General features: G+C 37.6%; 6 protein-coding genes and 1 long non-coding RNA gene across 7 annotated transcripts; 1 reads left to right on the top strand and 6 right to left on the bottom strand.

The window, feature by feature from the left end:
- Window positions 1–27: 27 nt before the first annotated feature.
- Window positions 28–4,273, bottom strand: LOC124404044. Its single transcript, XR_006928973.1, has 2 exons — window positions 4,135–4,273; window positions 28–899 (listed from the first exon to the last, which is right to left on the bottom strand). It is a non-coding gene; the product is annotated as an uncharacterized LOC124404044 (long non-coding RNA).
- Window positions 4,274–5,535: 1,262 nt separating this feature from the next.
- Window positions 5,536–7,553, top strand: LOC124404043 (selenoprotein K-like). Its single transcript, XM_046877854.1, has 4 exons — window positions 5,536–5,750; window positions 5,839–5,920; window positions 6,660–6,758; window positions 7,313–7,553. Exons 1-4 carry the CDS (start codon window positions 5,732–5,734, stop codon window positions 7,407–7,409), a joined length of 297 nt encoding a protein of 98 aa, XP_046733810.1. The 5' UTR covers window positions 5,536–5,731; the 3' UTR covers window positions 7,410–7,553.
- Window positions 7,554–8,445: 892 nt separating this feature from the next.
- Window positions 8,446–9,890, bottom strand: LOC124404038 (probable palmitoyltransferase ZDHHC24). The gene has a single exon (XM_046877850.1). It carries the CDS (start codon window positions 9,465–9,467, stop codon window positions 8,586–8,588), a length of 882 nt encoding a protein of 293 aa, XP_046733806.1. The 5' UTR covers window positions 9,468–9,890; the 3' UTR covers window positions 8,446–8,585.
- Window positions 9,891–10,775: 885 nt separating this feature from the next.
- On the bottom strand, window positions 10,776–12,425 carry LOC124404657 (hemolymph lipopolysaccharide-binding protein-like). Its single transcript, XM_046878992.1, has 3 exons — window positions 12,317–12,425; window positions 11,314–11,395; window positions 10,776–11,175 (listed from the first exon to the last, which is right to left on the bottom strand). The coding sequence occupies exons 1-3, from the start codon at window positions 12,423–12,425 to the stop codon at window positions 10,776–10,778; spliced, it is 591 nt and encodes a 196-aa protein (XP_046734948.1).
- Window positions 12,426–14,649: 2,224 nt separating this feature from the next.
- On the bottom strand, window positions 14,650–15,666 carry LOC124404656 (chymotrypsin-like elastase family member 2A). The gene has a single exon (XM_046878991.1). It carries the CDS (start codon window positions 15,649–15,651, stop codon window positions 14,650–14,652), a length of 1,002 nt encoding a protein of 333 aa, XP_046734947.1. The 5' UTR covers window positions 15,652–15,666.
- Window positions 15,667–17,516: 1,850 nt separating this feature from the next.
- LOC124404039 (hemolymph lipopolysaccharide-binding protein-like) lies at window positions 17,517–19,162 on the bottom strand. The gene is made up of 3 exons (XM_046877851.1): window positions 19,007–19,162; window positions 18,168–18,249; window positions 17,517–18,029 (listed from the first exon to the last, which is right to left on the bottom strand). Exons 1-3 carry the CDS (start codon window positions 19,113–19,115, stop codon window positions 17,630–17,632), a joined length of 591 nt encoding a protein of 196 aa, XP_046733807.1. The 5' UTR covers window positions 19,116–19,162; the 3' UTR covers window positions 17,517–17,629.
- A 1,147-nt stretch (window positions 19,163–20,309) lies between these two features.
- Window positions 20,310–22,052, bottom strand: LOC124404655 (hemolymph lipopolysaccharide-binding protein-like). Its single transcript, XM_046878990.1, has 3 exons — window positions 21,858–22,052; window positions 20,851–20,932; window positions 20,310–20,712 (listed from the first exon to the last, which is right to left on the bottom strand). Exons 1-3 carry the CDS (start codon window positions 21,964–21,966, stop codon window positions 20,310–20,312), a joined length of 594 nt encoding a protein of 197 aa, XP_046734946.1. The 5' UTR covers window positions 21,967–22,052.
- Window positions 22,053–22,318: the final 266 nt, after the last annotated feature.

The raw sequence follows: 22,318 nt of genomic DNA, 5'->3' as shown, positions 1-22,318 counted from the left end.
TTTTTTTTTTTTTTTTTAATTCTTTTCAAATTTTGTTTTTTGTCTTCGATTCTGCTCCTTTGCAATATATATACTTATATTTAGAACTTTTAGTCTTTTCAATTATTTAAGTGTTAACATAGATATCACAGAATGGTTCTTGGTACCTTATATATTTGTTTACTATTACAACGTTACAAGAACTTAACAAAGAGGGAGAAAGGCGTGTTTTTTTTTTTTTTCCTTTTGTTTGGAAACGCTGCTGAAATGCAGATTTTCTTGTGACCGGCAACTAGGGAGGAAGGTGACACAGGTATTTTGTTAATTGTGGTAGATTGTTTAACGAGAACTACCACGGCTGTTCTTATTCTTAGCAAACTTGGCACTCTCAAATTGTGGATAACTCTTTTGTCCCATTAACAGATCAAATTAGCACAATCCCAGCCAAGGCAGCAATCACAATCGCAGGGTCACCACTACGCAGAGTACCTAGCTCCTTTTCATTAAGCGGGTTGCATACACAGTTTACAAACGAACAATATGGTTAGCATGAGTATTTCGAATGATTAATATGTGTACAAAATATTTTAACACATCATATCATACGAACAATACTTTCCATGAATCTTTGCATTAATAATATCATAACAACTGTTTGATAATTACTAAATTTAGCTTGTTCGAGAATAACTGTGTTTTTCTTAAACATCAGTCATCCTTTATAAAAGGAATAAATCAAAAACATTGGAGATTTAAAGGATAAATGTTGGCTTGAAAATCCTCAGATGTCTTCAATGCGTGCTGAGTGTGGTTGTGTCGTTCCAATAATCCTAGAGTATCGTTTTCTTCTTCAGCTTTTAAATGTGGAATTTACAGTGAGCGTTGATTTCAAAAATATCCTAAACTAACAATTACACAATCTGGAACAAAAAAATAATACAGTCATGAATCAACTACACCAATATCATCTGAACTTAAGAATACTACACCAAAAATACTCTGGATGGTAGGTGAATTAGATATTGAGCTGGTGAATTGTTATTTTCAATTATTTTTAGATCAAAAGGAGTTTGTTTACAACAGTTTTCATTCACTGTGACAAATTTGTTCATTGATTTTCTTTTAGCGGAATCACTAAGATTTTGGAATCGATAAAATCCCTTTACTTTTCTAACATTTACCAAAAATGAAACGATATTCTGAAAACTGACGATTTTGAAATGTTAGATATGTTTGCTTTAGTGCATCATTCGGTAGATATTCCAAACTGCAACTAATCAAGTAATCTGAAAACATGCCAGTATAGGTAGGATGTATCTAAAAATTCGAGTGCAATAATTCAGATCAGATAGCAGATAAAATGAACTAAATGATGGAAAACACGATGATTAGTGGCAGTATGTTTTAAAACAGTGTTAATGTAGGAATGTGTATATTGTTTTAGCCTGTTGATAGTCTCAGCTCCCACTTTGGCTAAATGTTTTTTTTTTTATTTTTACGGAACACTGAATTCCTATCATTTTAGCACATGTGATATACTGTACAATAATTCGTACATAGTATCTGTTTTCTCGAAATCGTACATGTGGAATTTATGTATAAAATCGAAAATGTATATTCAAAATAATTCAGACAATACTGTTCTAAAAATTGTCAAATGGTCCATGTTACTGATAAAATAGAAAAAAGAGCTGAAAGCAACATCAAGATTCAGTGGATGCATTTTGAGTATCTCAAACTGACATAAAGAAGTGAGTGCCTCTGACTAAATATTTACAAATTATAATGTATTGCTAGCTAGGCAGAGTGATGCGATTTGAATGCTTATGATGAATCTGAGCACGAAAAATTGAATATAAGTCAGAAATAAAGCGGTAAATCGTAATACAGCAAGGCAAACTCATATATTTTGCAAACTCAGCCTCTTGAATGCAATTCTGAAGTCGCAAAAAAATGAATTAGAAGAATAATGTGTCATTATGTTAGCATTGCAAGCTTTAACAATTATTGTTTGTCTAACTTTCCAGAAGTGGGATTTCAGGGTTGCCCCTACTTTTCTGTTACAAAATTTTCCAACATTGCTATTAATTCATTGCTTGTATTTTAATTTTCTAAGTACAGGTGACTGTCTCGATACGACCAATCATGGCAGAATAGGGGAAGATATTTCTAAGAATTCGTAAACCCCCACCAATGAGCTAGATATACATTCATAGTGATTTGAACTAAGCCTCTAGCAATACCGCCGCCAAAAGTTCATAACAGCTACGCTGTTTTCTTTCAAGAATTTACTTTTGTTGATGGCCCTATTACGAAACTATCTGACAAAATTGTGACTACGCTGCGTTCAACTGGAGTAGTGGAGAAAGTTGCTGAACTCTGCTGAGAGGAAACGGCCCTATTGCGAGAGGCATTATTGAGAGAATTGACTGTACACTATTTTTTTTCCACGCATAATAAAAAGAGATATTGTTGATCAGTAAAAAAGCTGAAATTTTTATGTCCCAGCAATTACAGGCTAATTATACAACATTCATAGAAGATAAGTAACTTCTATCAGTTTATTCTATAGACTGGATGTTGAAAATAAAATGTTATTACTCATTCGATATGGCAACAATTCGAAGAGAAGAAATTTGATTTAAAGGAATAAATAATGGCCGAATTATATTTCAAGATAAAGACTTAAATTTTGAGATTTTCGTGAACATAGTTCTTTAATTTTACCAGATGTTCTGGTTCCTATTGCGCCGTTACCATGATGAAAACTAGGATTTACATGCACAACATCATGATACAAACTATTTGGCAAATTTCAACAATTTACCATTATATATTATCGTTGATGAATATGACGATCGAATCTTTTATTTTTCAAATAACACCAGTAGTAACTTGTATTTCCAATCTAGGTAAACAAATACGTACAAAACTTACTGATTAACCAATAAAAATGGTCAACATCTAATGAGTTGAACCAAAATGATTGCATGCAATATTATAATATTTTGTAAAATCAATTCAATGCTTGCCGACTTGTCTTTTGGATACATAAGGGCCATTGAGGACCACTTTAAACGGATTAGCATTGTAACTTGATAGGCATATAAGCGAATGCAAGTACACAAATTAGCTTATTTTTCTTGCTCTAATGATACCTCAAATGCAATTAACGTAAAAAAGGACATCAAAATGTGCTTTGCTCTTAAATTCAACTTAAAATAAAGGATTAAAGGATGTCTGAATAGAATGATGGTGCACGTAGCTTGGCATACTGTGCTACTTTGAACGATATGAGGATTTTGATCGTTCGAATCTTAGTTAGAGCAACATCAGTGACAGATGGTATCATCTTTGAAACAGATGACACAATAATTTGATAACTGAGAAAAGCATTTTGTGTAACCAATTATCCTTCTGTCAAATGTACGATGACTCATTCCAGATAATCAAACATTCCAGATTATAAAAAATCATTTAATTTGCTTTACTGTTGAATTCGAGTCCATGAATTAGTGGCAACAACATTTCGAAATATTCAGTAGATTACACGAGTTGTCGTGACTGTAATGTTTACAAGTTATTTGATGATGGATATGCGGGCCACGCAACTGATGTGAACTGATAGTGATTAAAAAAGAATGTAAGTGAATAGGACACGTTCATTCCGCAGTACTTATTGGACGTGCAGATCATTTCACCCATTTGATAAAGTACAACGAGCTTATCAAGCACAAAACGTAATAGACAATGTATCAGAGTTTTAGTAGCTGTATAAGAAATTGGAGCAAGCAGTGTCAACCTGGCCACAGAAGCTGTGTATGTTTGACCTCACACGAAAGTACGTTAGTAATGTGTCCGCGTATGGAACGGCAATTATTCAATCAGAACAATCAAATTTAGATACGCGTATGTTGATTTATCGTTGAAAGTTTCACAAAATAATGTTCCGATGTATGTGTTGTGTATGCTTCATTGTGAAGTATTTAGATTTTTTCCGACTACATTCCGTTAAATGGTATATTATATTACTTTATTTGTATTGAGACTCGCCGTAGCGTTATTCAAGAGTTCTAGAAGTTGCAAAATAAAACATTGTAAACTAGATTTAAAGTAACGAAGACACAGAATCTTAAAATTTTTTACAAAACTCACCACGACACAGCACAGCACTGACGACATGCCGCCATGTTGAATGTCAACATTTAGCATTCACATACAAAACAAGAGCAACTGCGGAGAGATTCGGAACCACAGCCTTCTTGAGATACATCGATTATCCAGGACCATAAAGTATGTGAATACTGATGACGTCGCGCGGACATTTTTGGACAAATTTATTAGTTAGATTCATTATTTATCCGCTGTTTATTAGTTATGTTAGGTGCCCACAGCGCCTTCCTGATAGCCGCGAGCCGAAACTTTGAAGTGGCTGAAACCTGATACAAATTCGATTGTAACGTGGAATAAATAATTTATCTGCTATAATTATTTACTTGATTGTAAAGCTGAGTTTACAAATAATAGTATTTTCTGATGTGTTGGAGCATGAAAAATTATTTATTTTACGTTTTAGTCAAATTTGAATCGGAGTTTCAGCCAGTTTAAAAGTTTCGCAGAAGAGCGCTGCGAACACCTAACATGACTGTTGGCGACGCTATCCGAGTTTCTATGGTTAGGGGGTCATACTGGTTATCCAAATGATTGGTTCGAAAGCCTTGATTTCTGGTAATGACAGTTTTATTAATCTCGTTTCGGTCATTATACCGGTTTACTGACAATCTCTACAATGTTCCAGCGGACGTGCCGATTGACCACCTTGTCAGATTCACGTCGTTTCTGAAACCGTTGTAGTTTCTGGTTACCAATCATGCCCGATTTCCGTATTGTCAACTTTAGAGAGCCCTTCGCTGCTGCTCCCGACCGACCAAGGCGTGGGCTGAGACGAGGCGATACTATTTCAACCTTTGCGCTCAGCCACTATCTCGCGAGGACTGGAATCCCACCTGGTTTCGGCTCCCTGAGCCTTACCAGGGATATACCATCTCCTTGAGATGGCCAGCCTCGGAAACCGCTCGGATCGGCGACCCGGGTCATGATACGGCGAAAACGGACAATCCAGAATGAATGTTTCTATCAGCTTTCGCCAATTCCCCAGCTACCCCAGATAAAATGCTTTCGCCATGATGCTCTCGCTTAATCGCCCATTCCCAAACGCCTTCGTTCATTCGCCCACGCTTCTACGACCTTATATACTCGTAAGTCTATGATCCCTCAATACCGCGATAGCTGACAGCCCTCCTCAATGCTTACACGCTTGTATATTTGTCGCTCCAAGCTCTCCACGAGATCACCCGACTCTGACCGCGCTCCAACAACGACTGCTACGCTCTAAGGCTCGGACCCACGCGCTCCGCACTGTCTTTCGACCCGCCCTCTGGTGGTCAATCGGCTCACTCTGGGGTGCGACAAGTCCTCAACTTTTACAACTACAGGGTCGTTGCCGTCCCGCTCCGGCAACCGCCTTTCCTTCTGTTCACACTAGCACGCTTGCCAACAATGACGAATCCGTTTTGCTAGTGATTTTACTACATGCATTGAGTAAACCACGGAGTAACTTACTCGCGTGGCATCATTCTTCTATTTTCACATCCGTGAGGTAACCAATGGTGGCAAATGACAGCAAGTGACGGAAAGACGTCGTTGAGAAAGTGACAACTGACAAGTGTTCTAGAACCTCCAAGAGTTCGACATGGCATACGTTTCTGAAGGTAAACCACATATTGACAATTATCGAAGTTAAAAATTAAAATGTCAAAAACATACATCTAACGTAAAGAATTTTATACCAATTCTCAGATGGATCTGTGCTCCAGACCGAACCCTGGCCTCGTAGATTGGTTTCATTTTTTTTGGGAATTGTCTACATGTTTTTCATGTTGTAAGTAATAGTGGTATTCAGCATCCTAGGAGTCCTCCCTTGTTCAATAGAAAAAACACATCTAACCACCGGAGACTTTGGGACGTTTATCACATCACTGTTAACAGGCCCAACGAAACCGTGTCATGTTATTTTCTTAGTTGTGATTCATCAGTACACTTTTCTTTTTTATAAATTACACGTGTATGACTTCCGTTGATAATATTTTGACCCAGCCAATTGCTCAAGGTTCTGTTCTGCAGTTAGAACATGCTTTACTTGTTTTTATCAATCAAGAATTAGTCTATACCATTTATTAACAGCATGCAAACAAAAGTTTATGTAGTGCAGAACTCTTATTCATATTTTCACTATGCACCTACTATTAGAACGGCAATTGTGCAAATAGATAAATAAGTTTCATCATAAGAATCGCTAGTTAAATGTGTTAAATCCTTATAAAGTATTAAAAAGTGCAAAAACGATGAAAAAAAATTTTGCCATTTCATACTTAGACTCTCAATTCGATCATTGCCAATTTAACTAAACAATAGGGATTCAAAATTTCGAATGTGATGTAAATAGAAAAAGTTATTTGAATATATTTAGAGGGATACTTTCATTCCTTGAATTGGGACAAACCTTTAAATTGACCAACAGTGGATCCATGTGGTTCTACATTACTGATATAAATTTATGTTATTACTTCTAAGTGATATGAATATAACTTCTCATGATGATAGAATTTATATATTTATAGTTTCAAGTCATTCGTCAGCCCTGTTTTAAGTGTCGTTGGAACATCTGAGGATTCGTACAATCAGGGCACATACAGAAGGGACTACAGGCCTGGCTCAGGGTACATTACAATATTTATTTAACTTATGACTTTCTATCATTATCAAATTATGCTATATACAGTATGCTTCAATAAAATGAAATCAATGATGCAAACCAAAGTTAGCAAAGAAACAAGAATTATACCTTTTGTAAATCATGTATGTAATCATGGCATGTTTATATGCTGTAGTGGCGATATCTTAAGATCACTACTTCATACACAAAAGGATGCTAAGTGTTACTTTTTTTTATACTGAATTCTACCTTATTACTCCAGTTGTATAAAATTTAAGGCTGATTGACTTGCTTTTTTACTGGCCATGTTCATGCTGCAGTGATCTGATATAGAACAGAATTAGATAATCAATGTGAACAAAGTAGAGAATTTATTCTAGAAACCTCCATATGATTGGTGAAATGGTACATACATGATCTATCAAAGCAACGCGACAAACATAACCATTCATTGGCACTCATTATCTGTATTAAGAGAATTACACATTCATTTCAAACAAGATATGCATCAGGATTAATTTTTGCTGTGTGACAATTTGAGATTTTTTTTGTATTTAGACCACCACGTCCACCTTCACGCAGACTTGGGAGACCGAATACAGGATCATCCAACATTTATACTCCAGGACCATGTGGTGGATGCGGTTGTGGATAAAATTAAAAACCGAATTCCCACCATTCTTTCCAAGGCATTCATATTTTAAATCGCTAAGTCAAATTGAAATCAGATGTTATGAAATGAAACGGTTGTAAGCTATCAAAGTGAAGTAACTGAACTTTTAGTTAAACTTCCTAAATCTAATACAAAAAAATTAAATATTATATATATATGTACCTATATTACGAATTATGAAACTAAATAAATACAGTAATTATATGCAAGATGTTTTTAGAAATAAAAAAAAATTTCAAATAAATCATTAATTTGGATGTTTACCGGGACTGTGCAGTCAAAAGTTCCCTGAGAATTCCCATTTTCCAGAATGGCGTTTTCCCTATTCCTAAAATTTACTCCATGACCACTGAATGGTTTTATAGTGTTAGCAAGTTATGTTTGGCAATTTGATATGCTTAGACCACTGGTTGGCCAACCACTGTAACTATGAACTATACTGGTAGTTAATAGAGATCAAAGATCCGTATGTATTAGCTAGCAAATGGCTGCAACCTCCACCAGTAACGCAAGTCGTGTGACAGGAAATAACTAGATGTTCGTAACATAACGTTAATTGAGGCTGGCAGAACTTGAAAATGAGGACAAACTACAGCATGTAGTTAAAAGTAAGCAAAAGTAAATAAAATATAGTTTTATATGATGGGACCTTGTAAACATCATATTTTAAGTCCAGGAAGAAAAAAAATCGACACTTCGGTGATGATAATACACTAACTAGTGTTAAGGAACAAAATTCGCTCATTGCAAAAGCTGGATGGAACACTTAAAATACTGAATTTTCTGGATAACTATGTCCATGTCTGTTGCCCTGCAAGGTAGAATTTTTCTGAAATGTGCAAAAAGTTCTTTCTGACGAGATTTTTGTGTATACTGAACAAGACTAGTGTAATGCAAAAATTTGAATGTAAGTACTGAGCAGATTAGGAAAATTTATCTTGTAAAGCATAAAGGCAATTTCAATACTTATATTTCTAACTACGGTTCATGTGGAATGTGTTTCTTAAAATAAATTAATTTACATCAATTTACAGTTTTCTTTCAACAAACAATGACCAGATGATATAATTTTTCAACAACTTTCACAAATAATAATAATTTGTTCTTGGAGTTGTGAAATATATTGAAGAACCAAACCACTGCCATGACAAAACAATTTTATCTCATTTTCTCGCTATTTTCCTTCCATGACAATGCGGTGTCCCAAGTGATACCATCATGAGGGAGTATCGACTCAACGTATGGATTGAACAAAGCAAAATACCACTTGTGGCCAAAGACTTCAATAATGTTTTGTTTAAACCCTAAGTTATAGGAATAGTCTTTTTTGTTCTTCTCGTTGCAAACCAGTCCTTGAAATATAAGATGAAAGTGGTAGACACATAAAACACCTGTGAATAACATTCCGACGACAGATACAATATACAATAGCAAATAAAATTGTTCGATAGAACCGTCGAAGCCAAAGACAAATATTGCCAGTGGAAAAACGACCTTTATAATTGACATAGGAAATTCAAATTGTATTTTGCTCCAAATGAAAATATTATTGAATATAAATGCGTATGCAGTTGCGGCGAATAGATAAAAAACGAACATTAGAAAATATCTATGGTTGTAATGGCCCACGCAACAGCCGGTAAATATACAGTGGTGATCACGTTTGAGAATGCAGGTATCGCAGGTAGGGCAATGCCAGGAACGAGGCGGTGAAAGTGCCTCGCAAGAACTGCATAATCTCCAACCGTCTCGGATTGTAGCTGCGTTAACTGGTATTATTTGTCTCCTTGTACTTGTGTCACAGAGTACGGTAAATGTAAAGTTAGCCACTATATTGAACATCATATAATTTCCTATGAAAAAATGGAAAAAATACATAAACGTTCCAAACTCGTAGAGTTCCGGTAAAACGATCCAAAGTTCAAACCAGTATATCAGAGGCACTATTATTAAAATGAATGTCATCGAACCAAAATCACTCAGGCTTCTAGGCCATATTTTTTTGCGTACAATCAGTGTCTCATTGTGGGATACACGCATTATAAATAAGGTTAATTTTCGAACAGCGTTAACAATTCACGTATAAACAATCGCTCAAGAAGTCTTGTCGACACGTTTTTGTTGGAGATAAACGATCGATTGGTTACTAATCAGAAGTCACCACTGGCTATGGTGGAAGGAATACGTTATAAACTGTTATAAACACATGGTGTAAACGGTGTAGACCTAGCCGTCGTTGAGGTACGCGGTCTACAACTTCTATAGCCACACCTACTTTTGCAGGTGTTGAGTTTTCGTCCAGGCGGGGCGCTCATTCCGTGATTGAGAACAGCTGACTTAAAACTGACCGGAATGTGAGAAGGATCGGATAATCCCGACGGTCAGACGCAGTGTCAGACCATGTTCGGGACATCGAGAAAAAGGCGAGGTTTACGATTTTTCCCTTACTTTCCATTCAGTCTTACGCATAATCTATTCAGGCACAAATCGTGTAGAATTCCAACTTACGCCTGACGCTCCGGAATCGGCAATTCGACTGCACAGTGCACGATTCGGGACGCGTTCTGTAAAACTTTCAATACTTTTTTACATTACCGCGTTAGTAATAATTGTTAAATTTCTAGTGAAAATGAATCTGGAAAGACATCAGGAGAAAACGGAAGCAATGAATTCATTGGTAAATAGAAGTAACAGGTTAAAACAATCTAAAACATTTTTTTCTTTATTACGGAAGAGATAGGATTTTCCAAGCCTTGGAAATATACGTACATGGATTTTGAACATGAAATGTTCAGAAAATGTTGTGGTCTTTCACATGATTACAGAATTGAACTACAGCAAGATCGATCGAGGTTAGTGAACATCTGAAGTCAGTGACCCTATACGTGTATGTTAAAAAACAAAATTCAGAAGCTGAACAGGTCACAATGTTTCGTAAGATTAGAAAACGAATATAAATTTGTTATCTTTGTTGATTATTTGATCACGCTTTTTTAATTTTGAGAAGTTTTCGATGTTACGTCAATCGATTTGGAAAATATACTAATAAAATTTCGTCTTGTACCTGGTTACTCGAAAGGACTATATTGCAGCATTATTAACCGCAATTAGCAATTATCGGATTAAAATAATCCCATCAATCGATCTCTAAGAAAAAAATTAAAACTTAACCAACCTCTACGACGGATAAAACTGGAAGGTAAGCCAATGAATATGTTGATTAATTATAACATCACTTTCGATCGTAAATCATTTTGACGGTCGAAAGACGATTCCCTTATTTCATGTTATTTATCAATGGCGTAATACATGCCAATGAAAATCGATTTATCTTCTTAGATGTCTTCATCAACAGATTGATGCCTCGCATATAAAACCTAACAGTGTATCGCATGCGACATCGTTGAGTTTGCCACTTTGGAACAAGGCTCCGCAATTTTCGTTACCACTCAAATTGTCCGGTTGTCCATCTCCCCACCCTGTAAAACCAGCTTTCGCCAATGTCTGACCATGGATGGTCACATGTTGGCCTTCCCGATAAAGATCGTGAAATCCAATACTGGCGAAATTCGTATGAAGTGCTCCAGTGATTGGCGGTGATTTTTTCAACAACTCAGTGACTGCGTTCGCTTCGGCTATGGAGTTGAGAATGGCCAAGTAACCGCCTTCTTCTTCGCAAGTCATTCGAGCATCGTTCCACGAAACAGCTCGCGTGTGAACTTTGTAACCGCCAATACCCGGCATGTACCTGTGCGTGTAAAACATTAAGAAAAGTGAACAGAAGTTCCGCAAAACTTGTCACACGAAGTGCACCAGTGTGCACTTCGAAGAAACGTACACCTATTACACCAATATATCTGATTAACTATCGAAAGTGAAGGCTTACGTGTAATCGTCTCTTTTCGCGGACGGTTGATTCCACGGCAGGTATGGCGGTCTCGGCATATTACGTGAATCGCAGTTGCAGCCTGTACATAAAAATTATAGGTGTATATTTATGTATACCTACCAAGAGAACCCTGTGGTTGACCAAACACCTATTGGTGTGAAACGTATCTTTCAATATTCACATAGTTTGAAATGTGTCACTGATTACCGCGGGAGTTATTAGAAACAAATGCAACAGAAAGTGCAACTCATTATAATAAAGCTACTGGTTAAAATGATAAACGATAAAAATAGTGGTATACTAAATATATTTTGATATACGTTATTACCTTATAACACATCAGTTTTGAATTCTGGAACGTAAAACTTTTGTTTGAAAGGAAAAATAATTAAACAGGATTTAGTGTCTGTAAACAATTAAGAGTTGAATATTTGCTGATAAAAGCCATCGTTCAATGTATATAGGATTCATCAAATTGTTATGGCCATCATCTGATACATTCGAGACCTTTCAATCACTGTTATTTCGAGATCATTGTGCGATTTCTTTTTAAACCGGAACGTAGAATTCTGTTCTATACAAGCATAGGTTAAAAAAGGGTTGAGGCGATGTTCAGTGCTTATCATTTGAATGTAAAGTAACATAAATTCAAGATTTTTTAAAAAGCTGACAGACAAACGGATGATTTTCGACCGAAACCAATACGTTTCTTGTATCACCATACACGGTGATAATTAGAAAAATAACTCGATTGAATTCTGAATTCGTTTGCAAATAGTAGATTGTGCATCAAGGAGCCAAAGTAGGTCTTTTCAGGCCGAGCGTTAGCTTACGTTGTACGGTGCGAACCTAAGCCAAATATTGTAAATACGTGTGGCGAAAGAGACCGCCTCACAATGCTTAACGTGACAAACGTATGGTTCATAAGTTAGTATCACATAAAAGAATTTATTTAACATGGAAGCGAATGACGTTCCTTTCTTTTATGGAAAACACTTACCGGAGAATGGTTGATAAAACACGTTGACCACAGGACGGGCGGATGGTTCTTGTGCCATTGCCAGTGTGGCACAGAACAATATTTGAATCACAACGAAGATAATCGCCATGGCTGACATTAAGATATACCAAAATTTTCACTGGTTTTGACGTCTTATGGATTCCTCACGAAGTTCACTGGGACCTTCGTCGATGCCTCGGGGTGTGTCACTCATCGGTTACAATTTTCATTCAGTATATATATCAGTGGCGCTATGTTAACATTTTGATTAGCGAGTGATAAAACCACCTTAATCAATCACCTTCGACCTGAAATGACTTCAAGCTAATTTCGTAAGATTGCTTCATAACTGGAAATATTTTCCTCGTCGGTCTTTTGAGACCGTGATAAATAACCGACTATGTCTTAATCAGTGTGAGATTAATAATATTTACGCGCATGAAATGTTTCATTTGCGGTCTAAACTTTGACTGGGAATATCCCAGCTAACCCAAAACTGAAGTTCATCTATGAGAGGTCTTGCGAAAGTCATAGGACGCGACTTTGGACACCTAAAAGAGATCTTACGTCCACCCATGAAGTCTTTATGACGTTGGACGTCTTTCAGTCGTCGATAGTTGCGTCATAAGATTTCCACAAGACGTCTGATGGAAAAAATTTAGTTTCGTGTTAGCTCGGATGGTCCCTCTATTTTCTCTTTTTGTACAATAATGTACAAAACGTACCTTTAAGCAGTATATCAGTGCAAGTTTCCGACATAACAATCGAAGTTATCCGCATATGGAGGTGATAGATTTAGTTTATAAAAAATTTTCAATACAATTGTTGCGTTCGTGAAGGTCGTTTATTGCCGAGCGGTAAGGAATAGACTGATTCGGCATCGCTTTTTCATTTCTAGGACAACCGGGGTTGGAATGAGGGTTGGATAACTTAGGAATAATTGAATGACGACAGTGGTCAATTTGAAGGAGTTGGCTTCGCGAAAGGATTTCGATTGCGATGAAAAGATGTAATGAGAAGTGACTCGTGCGAGATCTAGGATTCTTCTTCCTTAATGGCTATTCCCCCAAGGGAGGACGTGCCAAGATCTAGGATTGGAGTGAAGAGCTTGGAGAATGCAGGAGACTCGCTAGTTGCAGTGTAGAGATGAATCTGCGGACTCGGTGAAGAAGGGAGAGGATGCTGGGTGGAATACGAGGTCTGGAGGACGTAACGAAACTTTGTATTCAGGAATCTATTTGTTTCAATATTCATCAGCAGATAACGAAATGATCGAAGAATGAAAAAGTCTTTCTGCTTCCCGTTTCGCTGGAAGTGATCTACCGTAGGCTGTTGAAATACGAATAATCTCAGTGTTCAGATATTTCTGTCAGTGTATAGGCTTTATGTTTACGCAGACGCCATCCACTGATTGTATTATTTTCTGTTTCACCAGTGATTTCCCGAGTCAGGTCAGTCTTGTTGTTTTGGTCGCAAAAGGGGATGATTTGTAGTTCAAAAAAATTCTTGAACGGGATTTGAAAACGGTGTTCTGCAAATGAGCGTTACGGAAAAAAATATGTAATAGATATATTTTTCGCAAGTATTTGAGATACCTTTTCTGCCTAATTAGACTACGAAATTGAGCATTTTTTGGAAACATCTTTTTTATTTATGTGTATGCAGTTATTTTATGAATTACATTCTGATTGTGAGTAGTTTCAGATAGTTGAATGAGATTTGATTACCCACAACAGTGGAAAATTGTCATTATTTTTCTCACTTATGCGTAGGTACACCGCCTTATTTCTCTATAATCGAATTTTTCTGTGTTGAAACTGATTTTTTTTTCAGCTCTACTGGAAAATCAAAATGATTATCAGCATCGCATTAGTTCTTCGTATGTATTTTATTTCCATTATACGTTTGATGATTATTCTCTTGAGGGGGGCACTTCGATGAAATTTCGATAATAGTGATATTTTCATTTTTAAAACGACTAAAGAATACCGCGTGAATACAAATTTCTTCCAACAAGATTTCACAAACAATCACCAACTCGTACAGCGACGCCATTTATACCAGTTATTTAATAAAGAGATGCTTCTTATTAATTTACGAATAATCGTCCGCAACGATACCAAGAAGTTGATTCGACGCTTTGAAATTTATTTCGAGGGGTGATCGGAAATAGCGTTCAACACAGTGTCGGAATTTTTCCATGTAATTATTTTGTTCAACAAAGTAAACCGATCATCGTATGTATGTGGAGAAAATTTCGAAGCCCGCTTTCTACTACTCAGACGTCCATTTATTTCCCAACACTCGAACCCAACTTGGCCCGGGAATATCCCTCAAGCGTCCCAGACGAAAGAGTCGCTGGACTCCGGATCTACCGGAAACCCGGCTGTATTCGCGCTAGGCTCAACAAGTGAAAATAGCCATGGCAGATAGTCGACGATACTGGTGTGCATCGTCGAACTCCCAGGTACACATCCTGCCCTCGACGAGTCGTAACTGTCGACTATTGCACCAGTGTTGATCGCTGCTAGATCCCCGTTAATAATAAGAGGTCCTCCAGAATCACCGCTACAAACACTTTGTGGAACTGACCCTGCGCCTCGGGCACACAATATTCTGTTCGGTATAGTTTCAATCTTACAGTTCGGGTTGTCTCCGCACCGATTCGACCCACCCGTGTGCTCGGAATTGCACACGTCCCAGGGCACAAGCACCGTCTGTCCGCGTTGAAGAGTTTGGGGATATGCGTTGTATCCCATCCTTCCCCAGCCCACGATGGTGGCCGACGTGCCAGGGGAGTAACGGGTACCTGGTGGCGCAAGGGAGATCGCTCCAAGTCCACCGCTGACCACGTCTTCCACAGTTCTTATGAGGGCGACGTCGAAGGCGTACCGTTTCGGGTCGTACCGGGGGTGGATCGCGCACTGAGCAGTGTGTATCGGCGGTGGCTGGCCACGCTGCCAATTCCAAGGGTATATTCGTATCGCCTGACATTCATGCCTGTATACACAGTGACAGGCAGTGAGGATCCAGTGGTTGCTTATTATGTTGCCACCGCAGCGTGATCCGTTCGCCAAGAGTCTCACGAGAAATGGAAAATCTGCGGGATTGGCTTGCTGTCCGTTTATGATGCGCTTGCCAGAATCGCCGTTATTATACGGCGATGCGAGCAAGGTTGACCATGAGCTTCCATGGACAAGAAGTAACGGGGCACACGTCAGAATAGCGGATAAAGGGAAAGTATTGAGCTTCATGATCGTCGTGGGTCCGAAGCACTCTGGTCCTGATCCGGACTTAATTCCTGATTCATATACCGTGTGCAATCCGCTTATCATTCATTCGCTGTAACGCTGATGAGATAATCACCTTCAGGATGATTAGACTTTCATTACATTTGTTGTTCATTAGTTGTGCGATCCAATGGCCCCGTTTCGAATTCGTTACACGTGATAAGCGTCAACCCTCGAAAGATCGATTACAGGCTGTTCAAATGAAAATTTACCGCATGAGTGCTTCGTACACACGTCTGGCAAACAGTGCAGTCTGAAACGTTTCTATAAACAATTTATTCAACTGCGATGACAAAATTCTCATTCGCTCATGAGGTGCAATCTTAAGGGGGAAAACCAGTATAGGAGGCCGAAATTTTGTCGATCGCAAATAATTCACGAAAAACACCAAAATTTCGGTCTCCTAAACTGCTTTACCTCTTGAGAGGAAGCTCAGGTAAGATCGCGATAATATCTAATATTTCGTTTTTAAAATAACTTTTGGCAGAAGATTTCCAGCGCACCGCTGCCCAAAGTCCTTGCGCACACACTTTTACCGCAGATGATGGAAATTTTTTTGGTAAGAATTTTTGATCACATCTTTTTTAGTTGTTTCAAAAACAAAAACTCGCTACAATTGAAATTTCACTCAAGTCCCGCGTCTACTGTTTTCTACTTTATTTTATGTATTATTTTCGTTTCAGAACCGCGTGATTTAGACTGTCAGCCTTATCTGCTATAGCCTACAATCTTCTTTCTGAATATGCGTTTTAATGTTTCAGTTTGGAGAAATTGGCTGTGTATATCTGTATTATTTCCGACATGAAGATGAAGTGTTGTCGACTTGAACGAACTGACATCATATTTTATTATCATTTCGCGAAGAACGCGAGATCGAACTTGAAACTCTCTGCAGTGGGATAAGCTCACGACGAAAAAAAAATCTCATAGGCCAAATCATCGCCATAACCGTTCCACATAAGTAGTACTTTGCGGTGATCATCATAATTTTTTACTGATTCATGTAAGATCAATTAAACAAAAAAATCATCAGTTCAATAGTTAGTCTTGTACCTGACCGAAGCTTTTTTCTTATCAAAACTTGTTTTTGACGTGATAATAAATCCATGAACGTTGGCTGCACTCACGAAAAAGCATGACTCGTAGTAACGTTCCCAAGGAACGTTCCGCAGTGACGTTTCACCTGAGCCGAGCGTGCAAGCGATAGCAAGGCATGAAAAAAAGTGGAAATAAATGTTAATTTATAGAAAAAATTGTGATTTTCAATTAACTCCTTCTTTGTATTATACAAAATAATGATAATCCAGTGATAATAATTCTATTCAATACATAAAAGTATGCAATTTTTCACCAATGTTTTCTTATGACGTTATCACGTAAAATTATCATCCGTAAACCGACTTTACAGACAACCCGTTTTTTTTTTATAAACAATAAGCAGGCGCTTTTTTCTTCAAATATTCGCAAGTAAATTACCAAAAGCGTAATGAAATTTTTTCGATGGTAAATATGGTAGGAAGAAATTCACGATTCGAGAATAATCAATAAAATGTCAAGATAGGACTCAAAGTGTTGATAAATTTTTCCATCAGCATAATATTCCTGCAGCTTTGGTTACTTCTGTGTACTATAGAAGCTGCTCATTTGACGTGACTTTGGATTCTCGATGTGCCATTCAAAACTTGGAATATCTTGCGAAATGATTCGTAGTTTTCTAATCGCTGGTCTCTTCGTTCACGCTGGATCCAATAGTTAAGCCAATAGAGCAGAGCAAAAACTTTTAAGGCACCGATTTTACGTCAGAGTCCCAGCTTTCGTAACTTTCAAAAATCGCATTTATATCGGAATATCTATCACAGACGGAATATATCTAGATATACATATATTGTTGCCAAGCATTGAAATATTTTATATTCCACATATACTTATCTGAAATACGTTTCCCTTATTTTATATTCTACGTTGTTTATCAATGACATAACATCTGTCAATAAAAATCGATCAATCTTCTTTGATGTCTTCATCAATAGATTGGTGACTCGCATATAAAACCAAACGAAGTACCGCAATCGATATCGTTAAGTCCGCCACTTTTGTGCAAGGATCCGCAATTTTCGTTACCACCCGCATTGTCCGGTTGTCCACCTGCCCACTGTGTGAAACCAGCTTTCGCCAATGTCTGACCGTGGATGGTCACATGTTGGCCTTCCCGATAAAGATCGTGAAATCCAATACTGGCAAAATCCGGATGAGGTGATCCAGTGATTGGCGGTGATTTTTTCAACAACTCAGTGACTGCGTTCGCTTCGGCTATGGAGTTGAGAATGGCCAAGTAACCGCCTTCTTCTTCGCAAGTCATTCGAGCATCGTTCCACGGAACAGCTCGCGTGTGAACTTTGTAACCGCCGATACCCGGCGTGTACCTGTGCGTGTAAAACATTCAGAAAACTGAACAGGAGTTCCGCAAAACTTGTCACGTGGAGTGCACCAGTGTGCTCTTCGAAGAAACGTACACCAATTACTTCAATATATCTGATCAACTATCGATAGTGAAGGCTTACGTGTAATCGTCTCTTTTCGCGGGCGGTTGATTCCACGGCAGGTATGGCGGTCTCGGCATATTACGTGAATCGCAGTTGCAGCCTGTACATAAAAATTATAAGTTTATATATTTATGTATAACTAACAAGAGAACCCTATGGTTGACCAAACACTTATTCGTGTGAAACGTATTTTTCAATATTTACATAGTTTCAGATGTGTCGCTGATTAGCGCGGCAGTTATTAGAAAAAAATGCAACAGAAATTGCAACTGATTATGATAAAGCTACTGGTTAAAACGATAAACGATAAAAATAGTGGTATACTAAATATATTTTATTATACCTTATCACCTTATACCACATCAGTTTTGAATTCTGGAACACAGGTCTTGTGATTGAACAGAGAAATAAGTTATGTAAGGGAATACCAAAATGAAATGGGACGTATCAAGTTGTCATAATTATCAGCGAAACGTACAAAATCAAAAATTGAAATGTACAATGTTATTTCGGTATACGCATACGTTAAGAAAGAGAAAAGGCAATGTTTCGTGTCTATCATTTGTATGTAAAGTCCTGTAAATTTCAATTATTTTAGATCGAAACTAATACTTTTCTCATAGCATTTCACAGACGGTGAAAAATTGAATAAATAACTCGATTTAACTGTGAATATTTACATAAATAGTATATCGTGTATCCTGGGCGAAAAGTGGGTGTTTTTTGCCAGGTACTTTATCGTCCGCTCCGGAGTTTTATAGTAAACAAGTATACTATGAATTGAGGCAAAAAAGCAAGGCAAGATCCATACATGTGTTACAAAAATGACGACCCTTCCTCTTACGGGAAACACTTACCGAATGATGGTTGATAAAACCAGTTTATCGCAGGATAAGGGACTGGCTGCTGTGCCATTGCCAGTGTGGCACAGAACAATATTTGAATCACACCAAGGATGATTGTCATGGCTGAGATTAAAATTACTACCGAAAGCTTCACTGGCCTCGACGTCTCGTGAACGAGTGATGCATATTTCATTCCTTTCCACCGTGTTGTTATCGCGAGGAAATGACTGATACCGTAAAGTTTATTTATAACCGCGCAAACTTTTATCGTTCACCATACGAGAGCGTGAAAAATTGACCACCATGTCGTACGCAGTGTAAGACTAATCGCATTTATGCGCATGAAATGTTTCATTCGAAGTCCAAAGTTTTATTTACATGTGATCGCATTATTTTCTATTTTTGTACAATCATGTATAAATTTTACACTATCCTCAAGCAGTACATGATCAGTGCAAGTTTACAATACTACGATCGAAGTTATCTGAATCTGGACGTGATAAACAATGCTGCAACGATATTCAAAACAAAAACCGCGAAACTTGAACATGTATAACCGACATAAACAAGTTGCAATGTTGCAACATTATATATCACATTCCAATATTGATATGAAATGTAATTCCAAGCTTGAATAAACACAGAAGCAAGTCCTTATTCATACGTTTTACAGGATAATGTCGATACTGCATATCACTGTGTTTGAATAAAAATTGACAATCTTTTTAGTCATATAATTTGTTTACGGAGGGGGCACTTCACGTGAAGCGGACAACGAAAACAATGTGGGGTTCTGAAATTCGTAAATATTCGGCCTGATTGTACGTATACTTCTAAAAGGTGAATATATATAATTTTCGAAGATTAAATACGTGTAAACATAAATGTACATTGGGAGGATAATTGCAAACCTTTTATTTAAAAATGTCAGCATAGGACTCAAAGTGACAATGCATTTTTATATTAGCATAATATACCTGCTGTGGTTAACTTTTATGTAACATATTAGCTCCTTATTCTACGCAAATTTGGATTCTCGAAGAACGACTAAAGAATTGGAGTATCTATTTTGCGACCTAATTCTTCGTTTTGTAAGCGCTGGTCACTTCGTTCAGACTGGGTACAAAAGTCGGTGAAGCCAGTAAAGCGAAGTACACGCCTTAAAGGCACTGAATTAATTTCAAAGTCCGAGTATTAATTTTTGTCAACGATTATATTTATATCGTTCCTAAAACACGGTTCCCTTATAATATGTTATTTATAAATGGCATAACATCTGCCAATACAAATGGATTACTCCTGCTTGATGTCTTCGTTATAAGACTGGTATCTCGCATATAAAACCCAACGGGATATCGCAATTGACATCGTTGAGTTTGCCATTCATTTTGTACAAGGATCCGCAACGTTCGTTATTATGCCAATTGTCTGGTTGTCCATCTGCCCACTCGTTGAAACCAGCTTTCTCTAATGTCTGACTGTGAATGGTCACAAATTGGCCTTGCCGAAAACGGTCGTGAAATCCAATACTGGCAAAATCCGGATTAGGTGATCCAGTGATTGGCGGTGATTTTTTCAACAACTCAGTGACTGCGTTCGCTTCGGCTATGGAGTTGAGAATGGCCAAGTAACCGCCTTCTTCTTCGCAAGTCATTCGAGCATCGTTCCACGGAACAGCTCGCGTGTGAACTTTGTAACCGCCGATACCCGGCGTGTACCTGCGCGTGTAAAACATTCAGAAAACTGAACAGGAGTTCCGCAAAACTTGTCACGTGGAGTGCACCAGTGTGCACTACGAAGAAACGTACACCAATTACGTCAATATATCTGATTAACTATCGATAGTGAAGGCTTACGTGTAACCGTTTTTTTTCGCGGGCGGTTGATTCCACGGCAGGTATGGCGGTCTCGGCATATTACGTGAATCGCAGTTGCAGCCTGTACATAAAAATTATAGGTGTATATTTATGTATACCTACCAAGAGAACCCTGTGGTTGACCAAATACCTATTTGTGTGAAACGTACTCTTCAATATTCACATAGTTTCAGATGTGTCACCGATACCGCGTCAAATATTAGAAGGAAATGCGACAGAAATTGCAACTGATTATAATAAAGCTACTGGTTGGAACGATAAACCATGAAAATAGTGGTAATAATACTATGAATATTTTATCATACCTTATTACCTTATAACACTTTAGTTTTGAATTCCGGAACATAGATCTTGTGTTTGGAAGTAAAAAATAATTAAACGGGATTTAATGTCTGTAAACAATTAAGAGTTGAATATTCACTGGTAAAAGCGATCGTTCAATGTAAATGGGATGCATCAAATTGTCATGGCCATTATCTGATACATTTCAGACCTTTTAATCACTGTAATTTCGAGATCATTGCGCGATTTCTTTTTAAACTGGAACGTAGAATTTTGTTCTATACGAGCATACGTTAAAAAAGGGATGAGGCGATGCTTAGTGTTTGTCATTTTAATGTAAAGTAACTTAAATTCAAGATTTTTTCAAAAGCTGACAGACAGACGGACAATTTTCGACCGAAACCAATACGTTTCTTGCATCACCATAGACGGTGATTATTAGAAAAATAACTGGATTGAATTGTGAATTCGTTTACAAATAGTAGATTGTGCATCAAGGAGGCATAGCAGGTCTTTTCAGGCCGAGCGTTAGCTTACGTTGTACGGTGCGAACCTAAGCCAAATATTGTAAATACGTGTGGCAAAAGGGACCGCCTCACAATGCTTAACGTAACAAACGTATGGTTCTCGAGTTAGTATCACATAAATGAATTTATTTAACATGGAAGCGAATGACGACCCTTTCTTTTATGGGAAACACTTACCGAAGAATGGTTGATAAAACACGTTGACCACAGGACGGGCGGATGGTTCTTGTGCCATTGCCAGTGTGGCACAGAACAATATTTGAATCACAACGAAGATAATCGCCATGGCTGATTTGAAGATGTACCGAAATTTTCACTGGTTTCGACGTCTTATGGATTCCTCACGAAGTTCACTGGGACCTTCGTCGATGCCTCGGGGTGTGTCACTCATCGGTTACAATTTTCATTCAGTATATATATCAGTGGCGCCATGTTAACATTTTGATTAGCGAGTTATAAAACCACCTTAATCAATCACCTTTGACCTGAAATGACTTCAATCTAATTTCGTAAGATTGCTTCATAACTGGAAATGTTTTCCTTGTCGGTCTTTTGAGACCGTGATAAATAACCGACTATACTACTACATATCACTGTGTTTGAATAAAAATTGACAATCTTTTTACTCGTATAATTTA

The sequence above is a fragment of the Diprion similis genome, chromosome 3 (genome assembly GCF_021155765.1).
Source record: "Diprion similis isolate iyDipSimi1 chromosome 3, iyDipSimi1.1, whole genome shotgun sequence".
Lineage (NCBI taxonomy): Eukaryota > Metazoa > Arthropoda > Insecta > Hymenoptera > Diprionidae > Diprion > Diprion similis.
The sequence above is the reverse complement of the archived record's forward strand: the minus strand, read 5'-3'. Positions and strand labels throughout refer to the sequence as shown.